This window comes from Glossina fuscipes, unplaced genomic scaffold (assembly GCF_014805625.2).
Source record: "Glossina fuscipes isolate IAEA_lab_2018 unplaced genomic scaffold, Yale_Gfus_2 0, whole genome shotgun sequence".
Lineage (NCBI taxonomy): Eukaryota > Metazoa > Arthropoda > Insecta > Diptera > Glossinidae > Glossina > Glossina fuscipes.
Window position 1 is genome coordinate 24,443,451 of NW_023998414.1, and position 24,571 is coordinate 24,468,021.

General features: G+C 32.9%; 1 protein-coding gene and 1 non-coding gene across 4 annotated transcripts in view; both read right to left on the minus strand.

The window, feature by feature from the left end:
- The window catches only part of LOC119635639 (peripheral plasma membrane protein CASK), a 93,028-nt gene that overhangs the window by 12,045 nt on the left and 56,412 nt on the right, over positions 1-24,571 (minus strand). For 2 of the 3 annotated variants that reach the window (XM_038030536.1, XM_038030552.1), the window contains 4 exons: positions 16,252-16,418; positions 16,091-16,182; positions 14,534-15,451; positions 12,724-12,969 (listed from right to left, as the gene is read on the minus strand). In XM_038030536.1, coding sequence (XP_037886464.1) covers positions 12,724-12,969; positions 14,534-15,451; positions 16,091-16,182; positions 16,252-16,418 — 1,423 coding nt within the window. The remainder of the gene's footprint in view (positions 1-12,723; positions 12,970-14,533; positions 15,452-16,090; positions 16,183-16,251; positions 16,419-24,571) is intronic. The other variant, XM_038030545.1, reaches the window with a different exon arrangement.
- On the minus strand, positions 12,374-12,460 carry Trnastop-uca. The gene has a single exon. It is a non-coding gene; the product is annotated as a tRNA-Sec (tRNA).

Consider the following 24,571-nt stretch of genomic DNA (forward strand, 5'->3'; position numbering starts at 1 on the left):
ATTTATTTAATGTTTATTTATTAAATTTTGTTTTTACAAGAAATATATGTAAAATATTTGTAATTTTGCCAAATATTTGTGGCAGCTTTCCTATGCGATATTTGTTTCATTTTTTCTTTTTTTTTTTTTTTTTTTAATAGTAATGTTTTCTATGCAAAATTTATCAAGTGAATGACAATCTGGTTGGTATTGTTAACACCAAGCATGAGAGATTTGAATTTTGGCCGATTGTTTCATTTTTTATTTTTATTTTTTTTATTTTAGCCATATCACGGAGTTGAATGCTAAAAATGAGGTAGAGTTGGCCTAAAAATATGCATTAAATATCAAATAAAGTTCGATGACTATGCAATTAGAACTAGTTCTCCTTTTTTATTTATTATTATTATTGTTATTTATTATTAAAAATTTTCATTTCATTTTATTTTTTTTATTGCAATCTTTACTGCACTCGCGATAAAAATACGAAGAACTTAAACTAAATTTGTAAAGTTGTTTTCATTTGATAACGGCCTAGATTGTATATATATATATATATATATACAAATTATCATATTCTTGGCGGTTCCAAATTATTTTCGATTTATCTTTTCTTCTACACTTCGGGTCATTTATTTCTTAAAATTTCAAATATTGTGAAACAAAAGTGAAATAAGGCCTTAACAGCTGAAAAATATGTCAAAGAACTTAAACTTTTATAAATAGCTTGCAAATTATTGACTGTAAAATCTCATCAACTTGACCCATTAACGAACTAGGCGATTTTTCGATCATGAGATCGCTTTTTTATTATTTCCACTTCATATATTGTCGAAAGATGGCAGATAGATATACTGTGCCCTCAGTAAATCTTGTTGTTTATGCTCTTGACAAGTATGAGTATTTACCAATAGCTATTAAAGAATCATTGAGTACCAGGCGTCGGGAAAGAAAGCATTAAACAAAAAACCCGCAACCCATAACCTCCAAAAAAATAGTGTGATTCGAAACGCAATGCAGATAATTGTCAGAGATACATAAAAGTTTAATTTTAAATACTTTTGCAATTGTTTTAAATATTAATTTCAAATTATGAGAGAGACCTATCTTAAGGCTTCGTTTCTTTTTTTGGGGGAATGTGACCCGCGTCCGGAAAAGATCAGCCCATACTATATCCATCATTTTAATTATAAAAAGTGAAATCCCAAAAAGCATATATAATTTACAAGCCGCCCACCGATAACTTCTTTTCGATTTTTTTCTTTTTTTTTTTTTTTGCAGTTCGAGTTTATATTATTCTTAAGCTTTTTGTTAAGACCCGTCCTAGCCGTTAGCTCGAGAAATTTCTTACGTAGTCGCTATAAAAATGCGTAAAAGAGGAAAGCATAGTAAAGGCATAATCTCTTGAAACGAACAAACACAGTCAAAGTGGAGGCGATACGCAAGCTATGTAGTCATCAAATGATATCTAAATAGAACGAAGAGTATATTGGAATTTATAATCTGTAAGAACTAAATCTGACTACATACTTTCCCTTTAACTTACGATATTTTTCTGGTACATGGATTTATGTGTATCTAAAGTTGTGAATTCATCTTGCTTTTCGAAATACACATTTTCTTCTTCATTCGCGAATAGCGAAAAAATGATTGTCTTCAAGTTTCGCCATCAATTTGAAATTTCACTTAGCGCACTCATACCATATTTCATATAATTGTCACATGTTGGTACGGGAAAAATATCTGCCCGCAAACATTTCGCTACAAAATTCTGTAGATACTCAATACAATTTCAAATCCCTAAGTGCTAATGGTAATAATGTACGATATGTCTTTAATAATACATGATTTTCGTTTTGCAAGGCAAAAAAATATGTCAAGTATTTGGAAAATTATTGGATGAACGGTTCGCCCAAAAAAATAACCTTAGTATTGTGGAACTTTTAAACGGATATAAATTAGATCGCAAATGCTTTGACGGCTGGCTTCTCAAACGATGCTATTCAACGAGCAACGATAGAATACATTATACATTATATGATTACCTATATATGATAACCTAGATAGGTTAATTGTATGTGGCATAATTTTCACTTAGGTTAAACCAAGCTCATGGCGATAATAATTTCTCTCCTTTTTTCATATATAAATAATGCAGTGACGTAACACTTTATCCATAATTATATTAGCCACTTCGAAATACAATTTTTAATGCGTGATCTCTAGTGAAAATGATATCAACTTGCTGCTGCTGTAAATTATAATCGCACACACATTTCACACAACTTATAAACAGTTTGATTATTGTCAAGTCATACAACGTTAATGCACTTATGCAACATCGCGCCACAAATTATACTATATTTTTTAATTTCAATATGCCTATAAGCAGGCAGTATATCAACTTTTAATTACAAATATTTTGATGTCTTTGATGCCTGAGCATTCTCATGATCTAACGACATTACTAGCATTTTGAGTTGTTAAGCTACGAGTGGCGCGGTTTGTTTGCAAACAGTGAAAAGCCTTTTTTTCTTCCTTTTCACAAATTACAATGAAATCGAAAATACCAACATATATCTCATTACCGTAGATGTGCCCCGCTACTCTTTTCTCTGTTTTTTTTTTTTTTTCGAGATTATATAAGTATATTCTTATTTGTTGTTTTTTTAGGTTAGATAAAAGTCAAAAATCATTGCATATACATCAATAAGGTTTGCAAATTACAGTCCGCAAAGAGCTAGTGATTGAATAATGAATGATCCTGTAAAAAATTCCAATCCCGTTAAGCATCTTGTGAAATGCTTATGTCATGATCAAGAACACAATGTTATATCTATCTAAAGAAATGATGGCACTGGCGATCATTTTCCTTTAAAAAGATGCTATCTGTTTCTAGAGTGCTTTTAGGAAAAATGAAAAAGAACTCAGTTAGCTTAAAAAAAGAGAAGATACCATGCGAATTTGCTTATGTAGGCGATACTCTTAAAGACCTCTCTGTATACGCAATAATTAGAAGAACACGATAACAATATATGTAAATTAAGATACTGTTCTTGAATCCTTTTTGAGAAGTGTGCCAGAAGTGTGTTAAGTAGATTTCAGAGATTTTCTACATACTTCCAAATCTGTAACATAAGATAGACTTCACAGGTAACAAGAAATTCAATTTGAATTTAAAAAAAAAAAAAAAAAAAAATTTATAAATAAAATTGTTTTTTATTTTTTTTTATTTAAAAAAACTTTGTTTTTTTTTTTTATTCGTACAGAGATTACGTTTAGTTTGTTTTGTAAATAATTTCGAGTTTTCTTTAAAAGTTTTTTCATAAATTGTCATTTTCGTTTTATTTTTAAATATTTTTTGTATTATTTTTTGTTGTATTTATTATTATTATTTGTTTTTTTTTTTTTTACCAAATATCTGCATAAAACAGTTTTTTTTGTTTTTTTTTTTTTTTTTTTTTTATTACAATACCGAAAAAGGTAATTTCTTTAAGCGCAATATTATCTCACGTGCAAACTCTCTCACATAGAAATTTATCTCTTATAAATATTATAATATATATTTTTTGCTTTGTTTTTTTTTTTTTGTTTGACTTTGTGATAATAACGTAAAAAAGTGATCGTTTTAGACTTTTTTTTGTTTTCTTTCCTTTTTTTCTAATAAATTATTTAATTATTAAATGTTATGTGCTTTTATTAAAAAGAGAAAAGAAGGCAAAAATAATCAACGGTTCATTCGCTTCGTCAAAGCCACGTTTTGCATATATTATCAAACAATTGAACTTAACATGAACTTCCTCTCTTTCTAACACTCCCTTCTTTATTTAAAAATTAATTTATTGCACCTACAGTACAGTACACATGACCGTCATTCCAGTTTAATATATATATATATATATATATATATACAGTTTAATATATATATATAAGTATATAGGTAAGTATATATGCATACAAACAAAACTAATAAACAAATATGCAAATGTGAGGAATAATTAAATATTTATTTGTTTATTTATTTGTTTGTTATTCTTTTCTGTTCGACCATCATCTCTACGCTTGTTATTGCTTTGTCTGTTGTGTTTTTATTGTTTTGTTTTTCATATTATTTTTTTTCTATATTTGGCCCAAAACAACAATATTACTGTTAACTGATTTGGCTAAACGTACGCTTAATACTAAACGGGGTACAATAACTGTGTTGTGAGCCAGTTGAATGGTTGGTTGGCTGGTTGCCTCGCTGGCTGCTTAAGTTGGCTGTTTTGGTGGGTTTGGTATGACAACTTAGAGCTTACACACACACACACACACACACACACACATTCACACAAACGCACTTACACGCGCACACAACTATATTTTTTGCTTTTGTCGTTGCGCTTGTTTTCTATTTGCTTTGGTAGGTTTATCTTCAGCTTTTTTTTATTTTTTTTCTTTGTTTCTTTTTTTGTTTATTCTTTTTTGGTGGTGGGCGATATGTGCAAGCACTTATGTAGTATATATATATATGCCGAATAAACGTTGTATTGAGAATTAATCGCAAGAAAACAAAACAAAACGTTCAACAACGAAAGCACAAAACAATAACAACAGTAATGACAACGAAACACTGACAATATCGTTTAATGGAAAAAAAAATCGGTTTTAGGAAAAGTGCGACTATTTCTAAAACGTTACAATAATAATTTACTAGATGCGAGAATGAGGATGTAAAAAACGTTTCACTTCAATTTTATTCTTGCGTACATATGTAAAAAATTTGTAGTTAATTTCAAGCGTATCTGAGTTCACTTGCCTGCGATCATCTGTAAAAAAATTATTCTTCATAAAAGTAAATTATGAATTGTACTCAGGACCGGCTTTATAGAGCATTACAAAGTGCATTACAAATGCGTAGGGCCTTAATTTCTAAAAACCTCGCAAAATCTCAATAGTAGTAAGGCATCTTCTTCACAACTGCCATTCTCATCACTGTGGGGCGAAGATGAGTTGATCCAACATAACGCAAAGGTAACTGCTCACAACATGCAAATTCGTTACCATACATTACTTGTTCTCAATAGATCTAGTTTTAATCTATTAATTATTATTCACTCCAGAAAGGCTTCCATTCTTATGGAACGAACTAACTGGTGAAGGCGATAAAATTCTTCAAAAAAATTGCGAAAATGAACTCTTGTCGCGAAGCGAACATCTTATAAAAACTTACATTCGAACCTATATAAAAAAAAAAAAACAGTTCCGAACCGTTCGCATAAGATTAGTTACAAAAGAAAAAGCACAAGATATTTTTGAATGGACGATCAAAGCCGGTCCACATACGTCAACAATATGGAAAAAGGTCGAGAGCGAAGCTAAACAGTAAACGAAAAGTAATGTTTTTATATTTTGGTGATGGAAGGGAAATCGTGTGTCATGAGTTGCCCTAACCGGGCCAAGTAATTCATGCCTCTGCCTATTGTCGAACACTGATTCAACTAAAACGGTCAATTAGGGTGGAAGTCATCAGCCTGCATTACAACGGTGCAAAGCTAAATACTTAGAGAGATCTTAAATGGGAAGGTTTCATGGATCTACATTACAACCTGGACATTGCCTTTTCTGCCTATCAAGTGTTTCGTCTCCTGCAAAATTTTTGTAATTATGAAAATTTGAAAATGTACTAAATTTGTTTGCTATGATCGGTTGCCAAGCTTATGGATGCTCGCAACGGCTTAGTACTTCACTCACAACTCCGATCAGCATCGGCTGCGGGTTTGCCTCTGTGCTAGACGTGTACATACTATTTTCCTTTTTGCTCTTTTTTTTTCTCTCTCGTTTGTTTGTACATGAATTTCATTCATTTTATATTTTCGTCATTTTTTTTTCTTTACATCTCTTCATATGCTTTGTACTAATGTTTAATGATATTTAGTCTACGATTTACTTCCAAGCGTCAATCGAATTCGACTACTGATTTATTTTGGCTGAGTTCATGTGTAAATAAATAAAATAAAATGCAATGTCAAATCTGACTTCAAAAGAAGGCTATGAAAATCACTTGGTTGAATTCCTTGTTCAATAATCCTAGAAACGTTGCAATGATGCCCCAATTGATACAGTTGGCAAAGATTTGCTTAAGAGACATAACAGAAATGTATCTGCATGACTAGCCGAGTAGGTAAGAGTCGCGATTACAAAGTTTGGGTCGTCGGTTCAATCCCAATCCAGTAGAGTTTACTTTAGTCGTAGCTATAGTGTAAGTCTACAGTCGGCCGAGCCATCACATTTACCATCCCAGGGACACACACGCACTAGACTGCGGTCAATTCCGTGTGTCTTTCTCCTTTCTCACTTCTCGTGAACCGGCATCCTATTACACGAATAAGGAGCATCCTCTGACTTATTGGACATTTAATAAAAAAAAAAAAAAAAACAAGAATCTCTTTGTGTTTTGATAACAACCGCACCGAAATTTCTCCCTTATCTATAATATATGCACAAAATGTTAGATACTAAAGTATCTATATTTTTTATATGTACCAATCATAGAGCGCAAAAAAGCAATGCCTTGCACATACCTTGAAAAGTTAACAAATTCTTGATCAACATAAGGTTCGGAGTTGATTTAATCAGTTAGGTGACACTGATGGTCACGAATATTGAGAAATAACTTAAAACGATGCGAATTTTAGAATAAGTTTGGAAATGGACTTGATCGGCCCGCAGATGTATCTACAATAAAGCTAAAAGATCAAAATTTCACTTACAATCTCCAGCAGATATTAATAGGATATTTAACAGAAGCATTGTTGGTAAACGTTACTTAGCGGGGGAACCAATTGGTTTGCCCATAATGTGTGATAAAGTTTGATGACTAGTGTAACGAGATAGTGGATATTGGTCATAATGCGTCATTTGGTATCACTTTTCTGTTGTGTCTCAATTGTCGCGGTCTAACTTTGCTTTAGCACAGTTAGTTAAGTGCTTAAGAAGCTCGACTTTTGGGTCGTAATATCCAGGTGCAACTTCCAATGCGATAGACCATACGTTCAAAACGTGTGTATGATCGTAGTATTGGCGTGTGCTCGTTCAGTAAAGGCGAGGCCGCTCCCTATCTCTTTCTCTCTCTCTCTCTCTCTGTCCCATCCTGCACATGTTTCGCTCTCCTTCACTTCTTTCTAATCTTCATCGTGTTACATGTAATGCCCTGTGTACCCTGAGTGACTGGCCATATTAAAAAGGGGAAAAAATTTTTTTTTTTTTGGTTAACAGATTCTTTAAATCTGCTAAAATAAAAAAATTATAAAAATATTATACTCGAAATTCCGAGCTATTGCCGTAGCACTCCAAAAAGACTGTCTGTGGCAAGTGCAGCCTGCTGGGAAATTGCATCCTAATGTCTTTACTATTAATTTTTAGATCAACTAATACATTAACATATATTTTTACAAATTATTTATATTTGTTTAAAAGCAGATATGAGACTGAGAGCGATTGTGAAACGTTTACTCCATCTGATAAAAAGAAGTTTTTGATACTAATTATGAATTCGTCTACATAGTTATACATGTCTTTGTCGTTTTCTCTGACACTTCGTTACACGTGTTTTGTCTACCTCTGATAGTGGTAGCAGAGAAAGTTCTTTCGAGAAGAAGAATTATTATTGAAAAATGAAAGGGCGTTTTCATTAAAAGAATCAAAACACAAATCAAACTTGCATCAAAAATCGCATGAGCCACAGAGTTCCTAAAATTAAAGACACATCGCGGAAATACTTCCAGAGTTGTAATCTTATCTTTCATAAATAATCTATTTTTAATAATAACATACACATAATGAACCTCCTGAAGTCTATCCGTCCTATCTATCGCAAAATGGTTGCCAAATATACATTTTTTTTTTTTTACGCTGATGCTGTAATGCTATCCCTTAACGCTGTCGTTTTCTTCTTCGTTTTTCTTGTCAATCTCCTGAGATCTCTCAATAAATACGATTTCATCAGAAGAGTTACGACAATAAAGACGACAAAGTTTTCCTATCATTGACATTTGTTAGTTTTGTCTCATTACCGCTCGTTAAGTCTATCATGTATTCCACGGCGGAAATGTATGCAGATGGTGTTGCATGCAAAAATTTTCTGCGCAATAGTAAATAAATTTATACATACATTTTTGATGAGAAAGCCTTACGTAAATTATAAGACATAAAAGCTACGCTGTAAACATTAGTTAGGGTAAGGAAGTGAAGAGACGACTAAGAAGAGAGAAACGAGTTAAAAGGGAATAACTTGAATACGTTCAAAGAGTAACAAGTGTTAAGGAAATGCTTAAAATGAGTGAGATGCCGCGTGAATTTTAATAACGACAATATAATTTAATAAAATTACACACTTGCACTGACACCGACGAAGAGAAGGCATAAAAAGAGATCCGCAAACGTATCTTGAAAGCGTGATAAGACATATGAAAAACTATAGTCGAATTGTCGACACCCACCGTTTCAAATAATTTAATAATGTTACAAACATTTTCATATTCGCCTGAAAAAGATTAGCTTCTGATAATATAAGTAACAAATGCTTTCTTCGCATTTTGCGATTTTTGCGATTTTTATTATTTATGTATTCAGAATCTGGGATGCGATATATTACGTCCTACGGTTGACAAATACGTTCTAATGATTTCAAAGTAAATTTCAAGTATTTTGCGATATAAGCTACATACTCGAAACCTTTTGTTATGTGTACTCCATTCTCGACAAGGTCCTCAAGCTCGCCCAAAAAAACACAGTTACTATTGGACGGTTTTCTACGATTTTCGATAAGAATTGCTTCAAAGATTAATTTCCAGGCTAAACGAATCTACTACTTATACCTCGATATGCCGGCGGCTCCTGGGGATCGGAATCAAAGCTAAAGGGTTTCCGATATATATATAACGGCAGACCACAATAAATTTATGCACTTGTTTGGCGAAAAAAGCGCGAAATCCATATTGAAGATGCTCAAGCATACACAACCGAAAAACAGTATACGAATATCGTATCATTTATTTGAGGCGGTAGCTTGTTCCTATCAAGGTGTTACGGAATCTCATTAAATTTAGGGTGTTTTCAAAACGAATTGCATTTCCATTTAACCCGTTTGAGTTTACATCGTGATATTTGCTCTAATTTTATTATTTTTTTTTTCTCCAAATATTTCAAAATACTCCGTCACGAAATTGTACACGTGTTAATGGGTGTCACCACTTTGTAAAGTTTCGAGGCCTTCAAATAAAAGGCAAAATCAATTTGTAACCGAATTTGACAAACCTAAGGAATTTTTGAAATCGTTGTTCTCTGAGAAATACCCTTGATATGTAAATAGTTTTTTTTCATATTGATTTTCATTATAAATCATTTTAGTTGGTTTCAAAAACATAGTGAAGTTTTTAAAATCACTCTTACTTTTTTAAACACTGCTACAGTAACATATGTTAATATATTACAGAATTGATATGACAATATATGACTCAAGTTTCATCTTTTCCCGTCAACTTTTATTAGTTTTAAGTATTCCTGTAGCTATCGTATAGCAAAGAAGACGACAGATGTATTACCCTTCATAAGGGTAAACGGAGCACATTTCTAGCGATAATAAGGCGAATATAAAAACTGCTACATTTTCAGCTTTGAGGTACAAAAAATGAGCAAGCGTTTCGTATAACATTGTGTCGAATACTAGGCTACTTCGGTAAAGCTTAATTAAATCCATTTGAATTTTCGTTATGTAAATTTTTCCATATCGTAGCGTGATGTCGACATATTCGCATCGTTTGACGGAACAATTCACTAACAATGATTGTTGCACGCAAATACTGTTGGATGGGTTGGAAGTTCGTAACACGTCGCGCATTTGGATGATGCATATGGATTAACGGGAGGATTTTATAAATTGTTATAAATTAAAATATCCAACACATGATCTCTCAGGTTGGTCCGAATCGATGACGAATAATTAATTTGAATGGAAAAATTTTCCACATAACTGAAAGGAATCTAGTTAATCGTTATATGATCGAAATATGATTAACCAACAATCGTCCTATTCTATGTTTACAAACTGGAATGGAAGTCCATTATTTTTTTCTTTCATGATCAAGATTTTTTTTTTTTATTGTAAATTAGTGAAAAGTTATAAAAGCAACAATTTTAATAAATACATTTTCAAACCTTTTCAATCGATATCCAAACAATTAAATTCATTTTTATTTTATTTTCGGTTGACAAGCAAGTTGAAAATAGAATTCGCTTAACATACGACACGATTCACTTAAATAAATTTCACTTAAGTCTCAACTGCTTTTCGATTCATTAACGTTAGACGAAAGTTGCAACTGTAATGTTTAATAACTTGTCGCATCTCTATGTTTTAGATCCCTCAACTGGGCGGGTATGCCAAAAAAAAAAAAATGATTTAAAAAAAATCGTTTAAAATATTTCATCTGAGAAGTTCCAAGTCAACAAGTAGCAGGAGTTGTTAAAAAAATGAAATAAATTTTTTCTTTACTTTTCAATGGGCAGTCATGGGCAGTTAAGTCGAAGACAAAAATTGTCGCATATTTTTTTTTTTGCGAATTTTAAGTTATCGGATTGAAGTATCCTTTGCAATACGGGAAATCAATCCGACGAATATAATACTCGCTCAACGCGTATTAGTTAATGCATTACTGCGTTTATGGGGTGTTCGTGTGCAAGTGAAAAAACCAAAGTGGAGTCAATTGCTGCAAAGCCATATGTACGGCAGGGTTCTTCCTGCGAAACACTTGATATAAAAACTTGCAAACGATTTATTTGAACCTCCTATGCCATCGAATTATGCACGTCAAGTGTATCGGATTTCGTCGTTTCGTCGATATGCTTTTTTCATTGGGTCGGTGAACAGAGTTAGATAAATTTTCAACCACACCCACCACCACCCCGCCTGCTCTGTATTATAGGTAATCCTAAGTTTTTGATAGAGTAATGTTAGTTTCCCAAATCTCTTCGGCGATTTCGTTAACACATTCGATTGTAAATTGTTTGTAGAACGACTGGACTGAATTCCTAATTTCAACTCAAAAAAATAAACCCGATCGCTATTAATAACAACGAAATATAAATGTCGTAACTAAGTAAATTAACCGCCATTCAACTTTGAATCATACTTGTTCACATTTCCATTATCAGCCTAAAATTAACGTTTTTAATAAAAACAGCGCTCTAACCGGCGAGTCCTGCTACTTTTTTAACAGAGTTCAATATTGTGTTTGCTAAATTTCATAAATAATAGCAATAGTAATAAATAAAAATATGTTATCAAAACTTTTTAAAATTGAACTGCATCCACTATCAAATTTATTAGTTCACTCACTGTTGGATACAAACGTGTTGTGCAAGGTAAAGTTATATGGCAGAGAAAATCGAAGGAATTTATTATTATAAGTTTAAATTAAACGAATAAGAAAATTACATTCAGTTGTGACCGAATCTTATATAACTATCATCTTTATGTAGAAAAAAATAATAAAAAAAAAAAAGATATAAACAAAAAACTATATTTTCGTATTTTATAATAATGGATAGGCGTGGCGGATTTTTTCTATTTTTGTAGAGTAAAAGTGGAAATTTATGTTGCTTATATTTTGTGGTTTATGAGTTATGAGAAGCAAAAAACATGGAAAGCAAAGTTGTTCTCAATTTTTTCTGTATAGGCGTGTGGGCCATTTTGAGCCATTTTTGCAAGCATTGGAATTTTTACCCCATATACTACACAGATGGATGCATGGACGGATGGACAGACACATAGACGGACATGGTTAGATACATTCCGAAACCCACAGTGATCAAGAAGGTATATAATCTGTGAAGTTTTGAAGTTTGCCTCTGGGCGTTGCAAGGACATGAAATTTTGGTACCCTATAATATTGGGTGGAAGGGACAAATTTTCTCAATTGTTGTGCAGGCTCCCTAATATTGCCAATAGAATATATGTTCAAATTTTGTGTAAGCTTGTGAGCAAAAAACCATTTTCTTTTCTTTTAGGAGACAAACTTGCTTTCAGTGTATGTGTAGCGTAGACATGTCCTTCGACCGATTTTTGCACGTTTGCAAGAAGTTCCAACGCTTGCAGCAAAACTTGAAGTCGAGAGATCTTCATCTAGGCGATCAGAAGAATGTTTACTACAGACATCGCAAAAACGGGCAAGATGGACATTTTTGCTGGATGAAAAATGATTACACCCTTTTCCCATGGAGGTCTCTCCACGAAACTTCTTTCTACGTAGTGGAAACATTTTGACAAAACTTATACACCCCTCTCGGGCTCATCTCTCCTCCGTAAGAGGTAATTGAAAAAAGCAATCACGACAGCAGTCCCAGTGTGTAGTAACGCCCCCCAGGTGGAATCGAACCACTTCGACGTTAATCGACTACAGGTTTGAAGCCTGCACCCCGGACCACCGAAGTTCAGTGGGGCGATTTAACCTAAGCTACTATGTTTATTTAAACTAATCGCACCATAAAAAAATTTCTTTGAATTATAATAACATACCGCAATGAATGAAAATTTGTAGCATATTTTAGGTATTTCTTTTGAAATGTAACTGTGAATTTTAATCGTAATTTTTTCTTTTTTAGTTTCTCATCTGTGCTTTCTTTTTTATTTCAAATAAAAAAAAATAAAAATAATAATAATGATAATATTAATGGTGAAGTTACTAATAAATGTTCCTTACTTACCTGGTATTTTTTAATACTATCCAATTGCTCTAATGTCGGCTCAACAATCTGAGCTATTTGTTGACCATGATGCCCATGTCCGGTTACGTTATTTATATTATTATTATTCAATTTACGATCGGGAAGTTGTGGCGGTATTGTGGATGAATTCCGATTGATCACTAAGCGCCCATCAAGAGCTTTGCTATCGTTACGTGGTGGTGGTAAATCACGTGGTGGCGGTATTGGTTTTATCGAACCATTTAACTGCGTATAAGAACGATAAATATGAAAATTGCTTTTAATCGTTATACCAAAAAAAAAAAAAAAAACAAGAAAAGTATTTTTTTTCAGATTTTTCGAAATTTCTTCTAATGTTAGTTTCTTTTTTGAAAAGTGTAGTGTGTGAAGATTTAGTGGTTATTTTAAATGTTAAAAAAGTGAGAGGAAATGAGAAGAGAGACGGTTATGAAATTTAATGAAGAATATTATCAATAAATGAGTAAGATTTAAATTAAAATAAGACAGAAAAAGACGGCAGAGAAACAGTGAGTGAATGAGATACAGACAGAAAGAGAGAGGCAGATCGAGAGACAGCTCGAGAGAGAGAGAGAGATAGAAAAAGTAAGTAACGCGTATCGAAAGAAAAGCTTTTATTAAATATTAGAAAAGGGAAAAAAAAATTTTTTTTTTTTTTTTTTTTTTTGATACAGAATAGATTAAATACCCAGCATTAAGGGGAGCTAGCATTTATCAATCTAAATAGATTGCCTGCACGTTCATATTTAAGAAGAAAACCATAAACAAATAAAAATCTTAAGTAGATGAACCTTTTAAAGTAAAAAAAGGAAAATGGTTTTCCTTCAGCATATGTCAATAGAGAGACAATTTCTTTGAAATTTCCCTGAACGTTCACTCGAATTTGAACGAAAAAGCATTGATCGAGGAAAGACTATTTTTGGAGGCTTTCATCTTAGACCTTGATTGAGAAAGACTATCCAATTAAACCAAAATTGCTTTTCAAAGTTCAAATACACTGTGGCTAGCTAGATACGCGTGTGTAGATTCCAAATAAGTCGTCTAAATAAGGAAAACAACAAAAAAAAATAAATAAATAAAGTGTGAATAACTAAACAAATATATATTTTGATACGTTCAAGTTGAGGGGAGAATCCCGAACTTTCCATCAACTCTAGCGAAGTCGACTAAGCCATAAAGTGTCATCCGTTAAATCAATTTTTTAATTAAAACAAGCAAGAAAAGATAGTAAAAGTTTTAGACTTGTTCTAACAAATATTCGGATAAACGTTTAAAAATTCAGTTATATTCTTGAACGATAAACGAACAGCTACAGGCATAGCTGGTTTGCATCGGCCTTGGCATGACAGCACACTGGCAACAATTTCCACATTTGTAATAAGTTTCGCATGTCGGGAAGGGGTTGAAACAATAGCTTGCTGCTAATCGCGGAAGAAAGCACTGACGATACTATATAATAAATGACACAAAAAAATTGACTAATTAAGGCCTGATCATTGCTGTGGACCTAGGCTATCAAGTAAAGCAAAAAACCATTGTCGTCCAAGAAAGTCGTACTTCCTGGATATTAAATTTAAAGAATTACCGTGTCTCGACAGGTTTGATATTAAAGCATACATGGAAGAACGACAAAACTCTTTTACTACAAATTCGATGACGGTTTTTAAATTCTATTCTTTACTGCTTGGCATTAGAAAGAATACAGAGATAAAGACAGTCTAAAGAAGAGGAACTAAAGGATATAAAGGAACATTTTTTTTTTTTTTTTTTTTTTTTGACAAAGTACACAAACCTCTTCATTGTGTTTGTTGGAAGATTTAATCAAACCATTCATTACAGCCACTTGAGGCTGAGGCTGCTGTTTGCCATTTGCTAAGTGATGAAATTGTTGTTGCTGTTGTTGTTGATAATCTTCAAATGATCCATTTAAAGACATAGTGGATATTAGCGAAGTTTCTTGCTGCTGTTGCTGCTGAAGATGATGATGGTGTCGCTGCGAAGTGTTTTTATTAGAATTGAAGCGAGTTAATGTCGTATTGGCTGTAGAAGTAGAAGAACACGAAGATAACTGCGACGTTAAGGAGGATAGATGGGCAGGTGGTGGATAACGTGGTGTCGTTTTAATAATTTCAATGAAACTATCGGGTGCATCTACCGGTAATTCGCGGTGTTTACGATATGCTGGCAATATGTTACCAGTTAATTGCTTATGAGTGAATTCACGCAATTCATATTCGGGTGGTGGTGTGGAAGAAGAGCTATTTAAACTTGTTAAAGAATCTATTCCAGCCACACCAACACCGCAAACCATAGTATTGGCAACTGCCTGATTAAAAAGGTTTTTAGTTACCGCGGAATTCGTTGAGTTGGAGCTGGTGGGTGATGAATTGCTCGAATTTGGTAATGATGTGCTTGATGATAAGGAATTCTTTTTACTACCGCCTGCCTCCTCAATACCACTATTTAATTCATTGTTATTGTGTTGCAGATTTTGATACGATATTGAATCGTAAGATTCCGGGGATTGTTTTTTGCTCAATATTTCGCTACCAAATGAAGATGAATGAGATGACGAATTTTTACGATATAAACCATCCACCATTAATTCCAAATCCTCTGTCGGCGTCGTCAGTCCACCGTTTGGATTAGCGTTCGCGATTACCTTTGGTGATTTTACCACCACATTGCTTGACATTTTAATTGACTGCAGCTGTCCGTTATTTTTTTCATCATTTTCGAATTTTTCCAATTTCAATTGTCGTTGTTGATTATAAAGATTTTGCCAACGCAAGTGACGTTCATCATGATAATCATGATCGTGGTGTCGCAATGCAATCATAGATCGTGTATGATAAATATTTGTTTTTGTTGTTGTTTTTGTTGTTGTTATTGTTGTTGTTGTTGTATTGTCGTGTGGTTGTTTTAGTGAATAATTGAAATAATAAAAATTTTGTAATAATTTCCTTTCTGGAGGGATTTTAGAAAATTTTGTACATTTAGGCAAAGTGTTGTTGTTATTGCTGTTGGTGCTAAAGCTATCGTAATGTAAGCCATCTAGATATTGTAATGATGTTGCGGAAAAAGGGATTTGCTCTAAAGGAGAGGATTTCGATAAAGATGTAATGGAAAATATGGGTTTTGCTGATGATGACAATGAATCTAAGGATATATTGCAGGTATTGCAGGTTCTTGATGATGATAATGTTGAAATTGTGCTGTTATGTGTCTTTGTGTGAATGATGCAATTTTTATGTTTTCTTCCTATATGTTTAGTGTGGTTCTGTTGTTGCTGTGTTACTTTCTTTTTTCGTTTCTCTGGGAATTTTTCATGTGATTTCTTAACAATTACCTGTGGTGGACGGGGTGGCGGATAACGAGGTGGTGTCTTATTGCGTGCTATAAAATTATCCGGACAATCGACAGCCATCTCACGATGTGGACCTGAAATCCATAAAGATAATCTTTTTAAAATTTTTACTCTATTTATTCAAACTTATTTACTTCATTTACCATTATCTTGATTTAACGATAACATTGTCAACATTTCCTGATCAATTTCTTTACTATCATCTGAAGGTTGTCGATAATGTTGGCCGCTGATATAATCATCTGGTAGACATGGTTTCAAATCATCGCCATCTATAACCACTATACTTGAACCGGAACGACGCCGAGGCCTATAAATGCAGGAAAAAATTTACGAACAATTCTTCAATGAAATGTTGAATTAATTAAAAACAAAAACAACAAAATTCTTTTCTAAAAATAAAGGCAGAAAATCCTTTTTTTAAGGAACCTATGAGATATATACCAAAAAGCTTTTCTTTTTGCTTTTCTTTTTTTGAGGTTATGTCAATTTAAAAATTTTAAAACTACACAGCAACAACAATAAAACGAACAAACCATGAGAAGTTTGTAATCGTGTTAACGTCTATTTATTTCCGTTATAATCAATGCGATAAAAAAATGTATGGAACATTCGATGTGATGAAAGTCAATGAGAATTTACCGAATACGAGCCATATTTGGTTGCCGGATGTCTCCATTAACAATTTCTGGCGTATTTTAAAATGAGTATAAAATTATTTTAAATTCAATTCAGTTCAATATCTCCGGCATCATTCGGAATTGGTAGCCGAATGGGTAAGAATCGCCACTACCAAGTCAGTGTTCATGCGTTCAAATCTCAACGAAGCAGGCTTTCCTATGGTCATAGCAGTATTGAGTGCTCAGTGGGCAAAAGCATTACACCTATCGGTTGCGAACATTTTTTTTTCTCTTTCCTAATTTCATCTTTCTAATCACTCATGTTATACGAGTAGGAGACATCCCCTGAGTGATTGGTTATATTAAAAAAAAAAAAAAAAAAAAAAAAAAAAAAGAAATGATATGATTGCGATAAGTCGAATTTTAAAGCATTTTAAAAACTCGAAATTCAAAATATGGCCATAAAAAGACTCGGGGTAATTCTAGTGTTAAAACTGACGCAGGAAACTCTGACCAATTGCAATTTGCTGAGTGAAAGGCAAAGTTTAAAAAGATTTATGATCCAAAAAATTAATTTAAATTTTTTGCATATACTGAGTTAAAGTGAGGATATGCGACAAAACAGATAAAGTTTTCTCACTTCTTATCATCTCTATCACAATTGTGGTAATTGTGGTGACCGCAAGAGAAACACTTATTTAAGAAATGTGAGGAAAGCTATCCTTTAGACTTCCTTACAACAGGGATTGTGTTCATATATATTTCTAACAATATTTTTATTGTTTTTGTCTTTTTCAAGTTCTGTAAAATTTAAATATTTCACATTTTTTCTTTCATTTTTATTTCTTTCGCTTCGCCTTTTTTTCTCGTTTTGTCAAAATCTCTGTCAGTTTCAGTTCGTACTACAAATCCCAGAGGATGCAATAAAATATTCAAATTCAACAGCTAAGCGAAAGCGGAAAAATGCAAGAAATAAAAAACGAATCGTAGTCCTATATGCACCACGAATAAAGGAATTTATATCCACCTGTCAACTGTCACCTGAAATAAAATAACCAAGTTTTGCTTTTGGTATTTGTTTTTTTTTTTTTTTTTTATTTTTGTTTTAGTCTTTTTCCCTTTTTTTTCTCTAAGCATTTATCGCTCGCAAGGCACATGCAATGCTCTAACAATATTTTTACAAGCAAAGTTCGTACACTGAAACCAGCCCATATACTACAACGAACATCAGTAAAAGTAACATCTTTCGTTTTGACAAACGAAACGAAAAACATGCAAACAGAATATCGAAGAATACCCCTAAAGACTCAATAACACACACACACACATTGAATATATGTTACACCGAACTTGGCTTAAGGTGAATTAGTTGGTAAAAAATGTCAACGTAAACGAACAAACTGAAGGTTTACTTAAATATATAGAAAGATTTTACTTTTTCATCAACATCGCAATGCAATGCAATGATAACAAATTCTTCAAAATTTAACTTGAAAAGAAAGAAAGAAAGCAAGAAAACACAATTGAAAATATTGCGTCTATGCGTAAATCCAGAGTAAAAATTTATAAAAAAAATCGATGATTTTTTTAATGATATCTTATAATATTCCTCCCCGTTGAAAATCAATTATTATAAATGCGGCCTTGAACGACGAAACCTTGAAGAACGATCTATCATTTCGGTCACAATAAATGCATGAAACATTTGCAGGAAGACAATCAAAGACAGCAAGATTTCGTTTAATTACTTGCAAATAAAATTCTCTACTGATGTGCAGGAACGAACAATGATAAATACATAAAGCAATACATTACTAGCACTGAATATCTTTGAATATCTGATTCAATCAGTGATGAGGCGACGTCCAAGGCCACAAGAAGCTATTCGTCAATTTCGTGGTCATGCATTTACTTAACATGAAATCCTCTGACTGTTGCTCCAAGGCGTTCAAAAGTACAAAAGGATCTTTAAACATTCAAATAAGCGAAGGTATTTTCCAAGTATACTAAGGTATACATAACAATCCTAGAAATTAACTCAAATTCACAAATATGTATATTTAACCTAAGGCCTGCAAGAAAGAGGACTTAACGCTTTTCAAGCAATTGCAGGCGAATAATTCCATTTTTATATTTAATCCATACTCGATACGTGATTCGAGTTTCAATTTTTCGATTGAGCGACATTCTTCAGGCTTTTTTATAAGCAATTCCTTTTAAGTATTTGTGGATTTCACCCAATCGGAATAAGAAATCCCTTAGGTCGTAAGGTAAATCAGGTGAATGTCTCAAAAAAAAGAAAAAATGTTAATTAAGTAAAATTCTTTCTATGTTTGATTTGGAAACATATGCCCGTAAGCTTTGATTTGATCGTCAGCGACTACTGACTGAACGACCAAAATCAAAAGATTCTGAGAGATTAAAACTTTGTACATTACTTCGCTTACGGTTATCGCTTATGTTTATCTGTGCTCATAAAGCGATTTTGTCATTTTACACCCTACATCACTTGTGGTACCAATTATACGAAGTTCGTACGGACGTATGTAACACGCAGAAGGGCTTAAGATAGACCCATATTTTATTACACCGATCGATTCAGTATTATAATCTGAAACGTATTAAGCCTCTCCATCCGTCTGATCTCTGTCCTTTAGTAATTTGTGTTCAAGCTACGGATCAAGGTACAGTGACGTGTTTTGACACCCAAGGACGAAATATATTCGAAATGGTTCGGATCGGTTCACTTTTTCGCCCTATTCTAAAAGGTCGTTATATAGAAAAAAAAAAAAAAATGCAATTTTCTTAAAAAAATATTTGCAAAAGTGGATAAGTAGTAGTATTACGGTATTCTAAATTGCTATGAAAACTATGGACTGGCTAGAGCAATTTTTGAACGCGTTCTCATGTTAAGGGAACTGAAGTTCAACGGCGACAAAAACGTATAATTTTCAATGCTTCATGATGAAGATTATATTATAATAGTAATTTCACATAAGAAAATTAACTGTATTAAATTTGGAACTTCTCGACCTATTTTTTACATTCTATTCTAAGCATTTTCACGAAAATTGATACTTTGTATAGCAGAAAAGTATAAGTTTTAATATATAGCAATGAAAATTGACCCATAATAATAATTTCATACAAAAATAAGAATTGTATTAGACAATGTGGATGTAGGGTGTATCATATTCTTACTTGCTATTGACGAAATAATGGAAGAAAAAAACTCAAATTTATTAAAAACATTTTCTCATTTCGAATTCAAAGCATATTTGAGTCATCGCTGAGGGAAGGATTAGAAGTGTGTTGAGTTGGACTTTTCAAAAATATATTGGCCTAAATTTCGTCTTTCACTGAATGTACGGCTGCATTTATGATCAATGTTAAAGGCAGGCGGAAAAAGAAACAGCATACGTGGTTTTGAAATGAAATTCACTGAGAAATGAGTCATGAACATAATAGTTTTCTAACAATTGCTTGCTATTGCTAATAAAATACAAAATTTCTTAAAGCACGGGCCCGACTTATAAAAAAGATCAAAGAAAGAATTATCATAAGTTGGCTTATAAATCTGTGTGAAAGAAGAAGGGGAGGGGAATGCGAATCAGCAAACTTAATCTTATATAAAAATGTTGCTGCACAGCTGTAAAAAAAACGTTGCATAATATTGTTGGATGTTTGTTGTCATTTGTTGTTGAAATATTTCTTACGTACATACGTATATACGTATTTATAGCATAACAATACAATTTCAAGCCAAGCCAACAAAACCAAGAAACCAAGTAAAGTAAAGGTAAAGACCATAATCGTAATATAGGTGCGTACAAGCATCTCCTGTGCACCAGATACGTAGATGACTCAACAAACAAATATGTGTTAAGATTAAGAAAATTTCATCTTTTTCATCTTCTTCTTCTTTTTCTTTTTTTCTTCATAAATTTATGCAACAAAGAATATTCAAGAAAGTCGTCAGTAAATCTAAAGACTTAGTATCTAAAGCATTTTCTTTTACGAGAATCACTTAAATTATTTATAAACAATTTTTTGAAGGCTGAGGCGAAATCAATTGAAAAAATATATATATAAAGTATAACGGATAATATAACATTTGACAGATTTGAAAGGCAAGTTTATTGTCTGAAAAGACTTCAAACTTATATATATATATATATATATATATTTTGTATATATATATTTAGTATATAATTTAATGTTGGTGACTTCAACCGGTGAGAACTTGAGCGACCGTCTCTTGCTCACTTCTGTTCAGAGGTCGTAAACCAACGGAAAGATTAAATGATGAAGCGAAAGCAAAGAATTTATTTCCATTTGAGAGTTTAACCAAGCGATCGAAACGCATTGCGGATAATAATTTTTAATTGTATGGACAAAGTTATACTTGCTGTGAATACAATTTTCCCCTTTGAGATTTTTACAGGCTGCACTCCTTCTTTATTATTCTGTACTCCTTTTTTATGATTTGAGTTTTAAGTAAAAAAAAAAAAAAAAAAAAATGTGAAACATTACAGTCGAGCCGAACCGTTCTTTTAAATACCCTACAACATTGCCATTACTACAATCAAAAATTCAGCATTTAGCCAAAAAAAAGAAGAAAAAGAAGAAAAAGAAAAACCGATAAAAACATTACAGTCGATCAACGCCGATCATTAAATATACTATACGACCTTACTTTATAGAATTTTTGATTTATTTTCGTAATAAAATACCAAAAATTATAGCATTGTTCCACGCAATGATATTCTCTTCATAGAACGTTGTACAAGCTTGGCAAAATCAATTTCCTACGTGACTAAAGACCTTCGCAGTCCAAACTTTGTGCAGTTGATTTCCATATCACATTACTATTGTCGGCGAATTTTCATTGAATGATTTTAAAAATTAAATCAAAAAAAGTCAAAAAATGGTTTACTTTCCATGACAACGTTTAGTAGGTCGGAGGTGGCTCAAGAATTTGATCCATGTAAGCAAAATTTTTCACGTCAAGATATATTAAAAATTGTCATTTTTTTCCCAATCGAGCGTTCCATATGAAGAGTGATCAGATTCAGTCTATTTTCAAAAACGTTGGTCTTCAGTCCCAATTACATAAACGAAAATCAATCGAATAAGCGGACTGAAGCTAACACTGAATCAATTGGTTTAATAAAAAGTGAGTATATCTCAAGTCCTTTTGGATATTGCATACATTCGCACAAACTAAATTTACACTTATCACAAGTTGTGCAAGTTATAAAGAGGAGAACATGGCTCACTTCCCACGCGTTTACTCTTTTTTCTTAGAAACCAAAAAAAAAAAAAAAAAAAAAATCAAAAAAAATAACAAGAAACTACGTACGTTATATAAAAATGTTTATCTTATGGTCATTCTTCGGCGTACTTTCTTTCCAACAATGTGATTCCCTGATGGTTGCCAATACGACACGCTACCGCATGGGGCGACAACAATCATATCTTTATGCTCATATTGTTATTACTCAAGTTGACATTCCTCGAACCAGGTGTTAGATGCTTTTTGCTCATATTATATAAGATGATCGTGACCGACCGAAAAAGCGATTTTATCACCAAAACCGGAAAACAAATCAAGTTATTTAAGCATATTTTCAACTTAAATAAAAAAAGTAACTTTGATAAATGTCAACGGCTCAATGATTCGGCCGCCTATAGATTTACATGTTATCAAGCAATCAAGAAGAGATTCTCTTGATTCAGATATAAGATTTGAAATAAAACTCTAAGCTCTCATTCGACAAACGGTCTAACTAGTAACTGCTTTTAAAATCGAATTATGATTGGTGTGTGACCGTAGCTATAATGGGTGATTGAACGATCAGGGTATACTGCGATCATTTCCTAACTCTCTCTTTCAACGTTTCTTTCGAACCTACAACAACAACAACAACAACAACAAAATCATCGTTCAGTTGACTAGTTTTCTATTCCCAACTTTGCAAGTCACATTGAAACCTCAGTTTCTTTGATCTAAAGACTGCTTGCTATGGTGCAGCTTGCCTGCGTCTCGATAGATACCATCATAAACACCGTAAAACGAAAAGTGTCAGTCAGAAGTGCAGTTCAAATTCTATCAAAAATATCTTTCTAAAACAGTTAACCATGTCAGACTTTAAATGTTTGGCTTTGTTAATAAATTTCCTGCCTTAAGTTAGTTAAGTATGGGCTAACTTAGGCGTATATGCTAAGCACACTTTGAATTGGGAAATTTCCAAAATTGTTACGTACTTACCACCCTATCAATATTCGACGCTCCTTTGGTGGACTATTTGAGAAAAAACGATCAGGGAGGAACTAAATTACCCAGTAAGCAATCTAACTTTAGATATAGTGTAAGCGCAGCACAACAAGTTGAGTTTGAGAAACCCGAAGAAAAACTCAAATGTTATCGTTCTTTAATAGTTTGAAAACGCTTTAAACACCATCTAGCACAACGGGGACTATCATTGCTGCTGATGGGTTCGGGTTCGGTGTTGCAAACTTGCCCCGATCTCCGGCAAAGTCCTTCTTCGTCTGCCTACTATTGCCTTTTTTGTCAATGAAACAACATTCCTTCGTGTCCGGACGTTCAACTTCAAAAAATGTTCGAAAACTTGTAATTTCCTCTCAACAATTTTTCAGAATATTCCCGAAAGAGGCAGATTAAATTTAGTTTTACTAAACTTGAACACATTTCTTTCACAGGAAAAAGAAAATCCCTGCCTTTTTGCCATAGAGCGACCGACAAGTAAATCTTGTCAAAATTGAATCATCACACGCATCCTATTCTATAAAATAATAATGGTAATGAAAAAAAAAAAAAAAAGGAGCAATTTTCAGCAAGTATTTTGCTGTATACAGATCTTGTCGATCGATGGCGATCATATTCTCAATGCCACTGCAACAAACTGCAGAGACCGCAAAAGACGATATTAACGCCGGCTATGACCAGGCGCGTTTCAACTACGGGATTTCATATAGTTAGTTAGTTATGGTAGTGTCCAAACCATTCCGGCATATATTGTTTTTATAAATGAAAACTTTTGGAACCGTTATTACATGTCATTTAATTTCTACGCGGCGAACTTAAGTATATGCTCAAGTCACATGACTTGAAATTGTTGATGTTTTTTTTTTTTCTTCTCTTTTCCATTTCGTTACATTATTCCCCTTATCATCGTTTAATGCGTACATTGTATATGCATTTGCTTTCCCTCTTTGTATTCCTTTGTGTTCCTTTAAAATGTTTACTTTTTAGTTTAACCCTAGAAGAAGAAGAAGAAGTAGAACACTTTTCAATGCATAATTAGTCTCAGGAAAATTTTGCTGCATGCATAAAGCAATTAACTTAAGCAGCTAAGTATGCATTAGGCAACGCTTTATTGGCGCCAATCTTTATCTCGGATGTGCCGCTTTACCCGATTGCCCCGCCATGGCACGCACTTATGGCATAAGAATCACATTATTGCAAAGAAAAGATGATGAGACAGAAACATTAGATCTCTTATGGGAAAAACCCATTAATAATGATTGCCGGTAAAGTTTCTTTATAATTTCTTTGCATCTTTATTCCTGTCCAGCTCCTAAGTAATACATACATATACATCTACAAGATCTTTCCCGATTTTTCTAATATTAGCGCAATTAAGCCGAAATAAAGCAAATATTAGTCATTCGTTCAACTAAACTATGCTATCCTTCGGTCAACTGATAAACATATAAAGAGATAGTATCCCTTAAATTATTAGCTAAGGAAAGGGGTAAACAAAATATAAGTAAGAACCTTGAAGAATCTGGCATGACTTCACCTGATGGCACTCTTCAC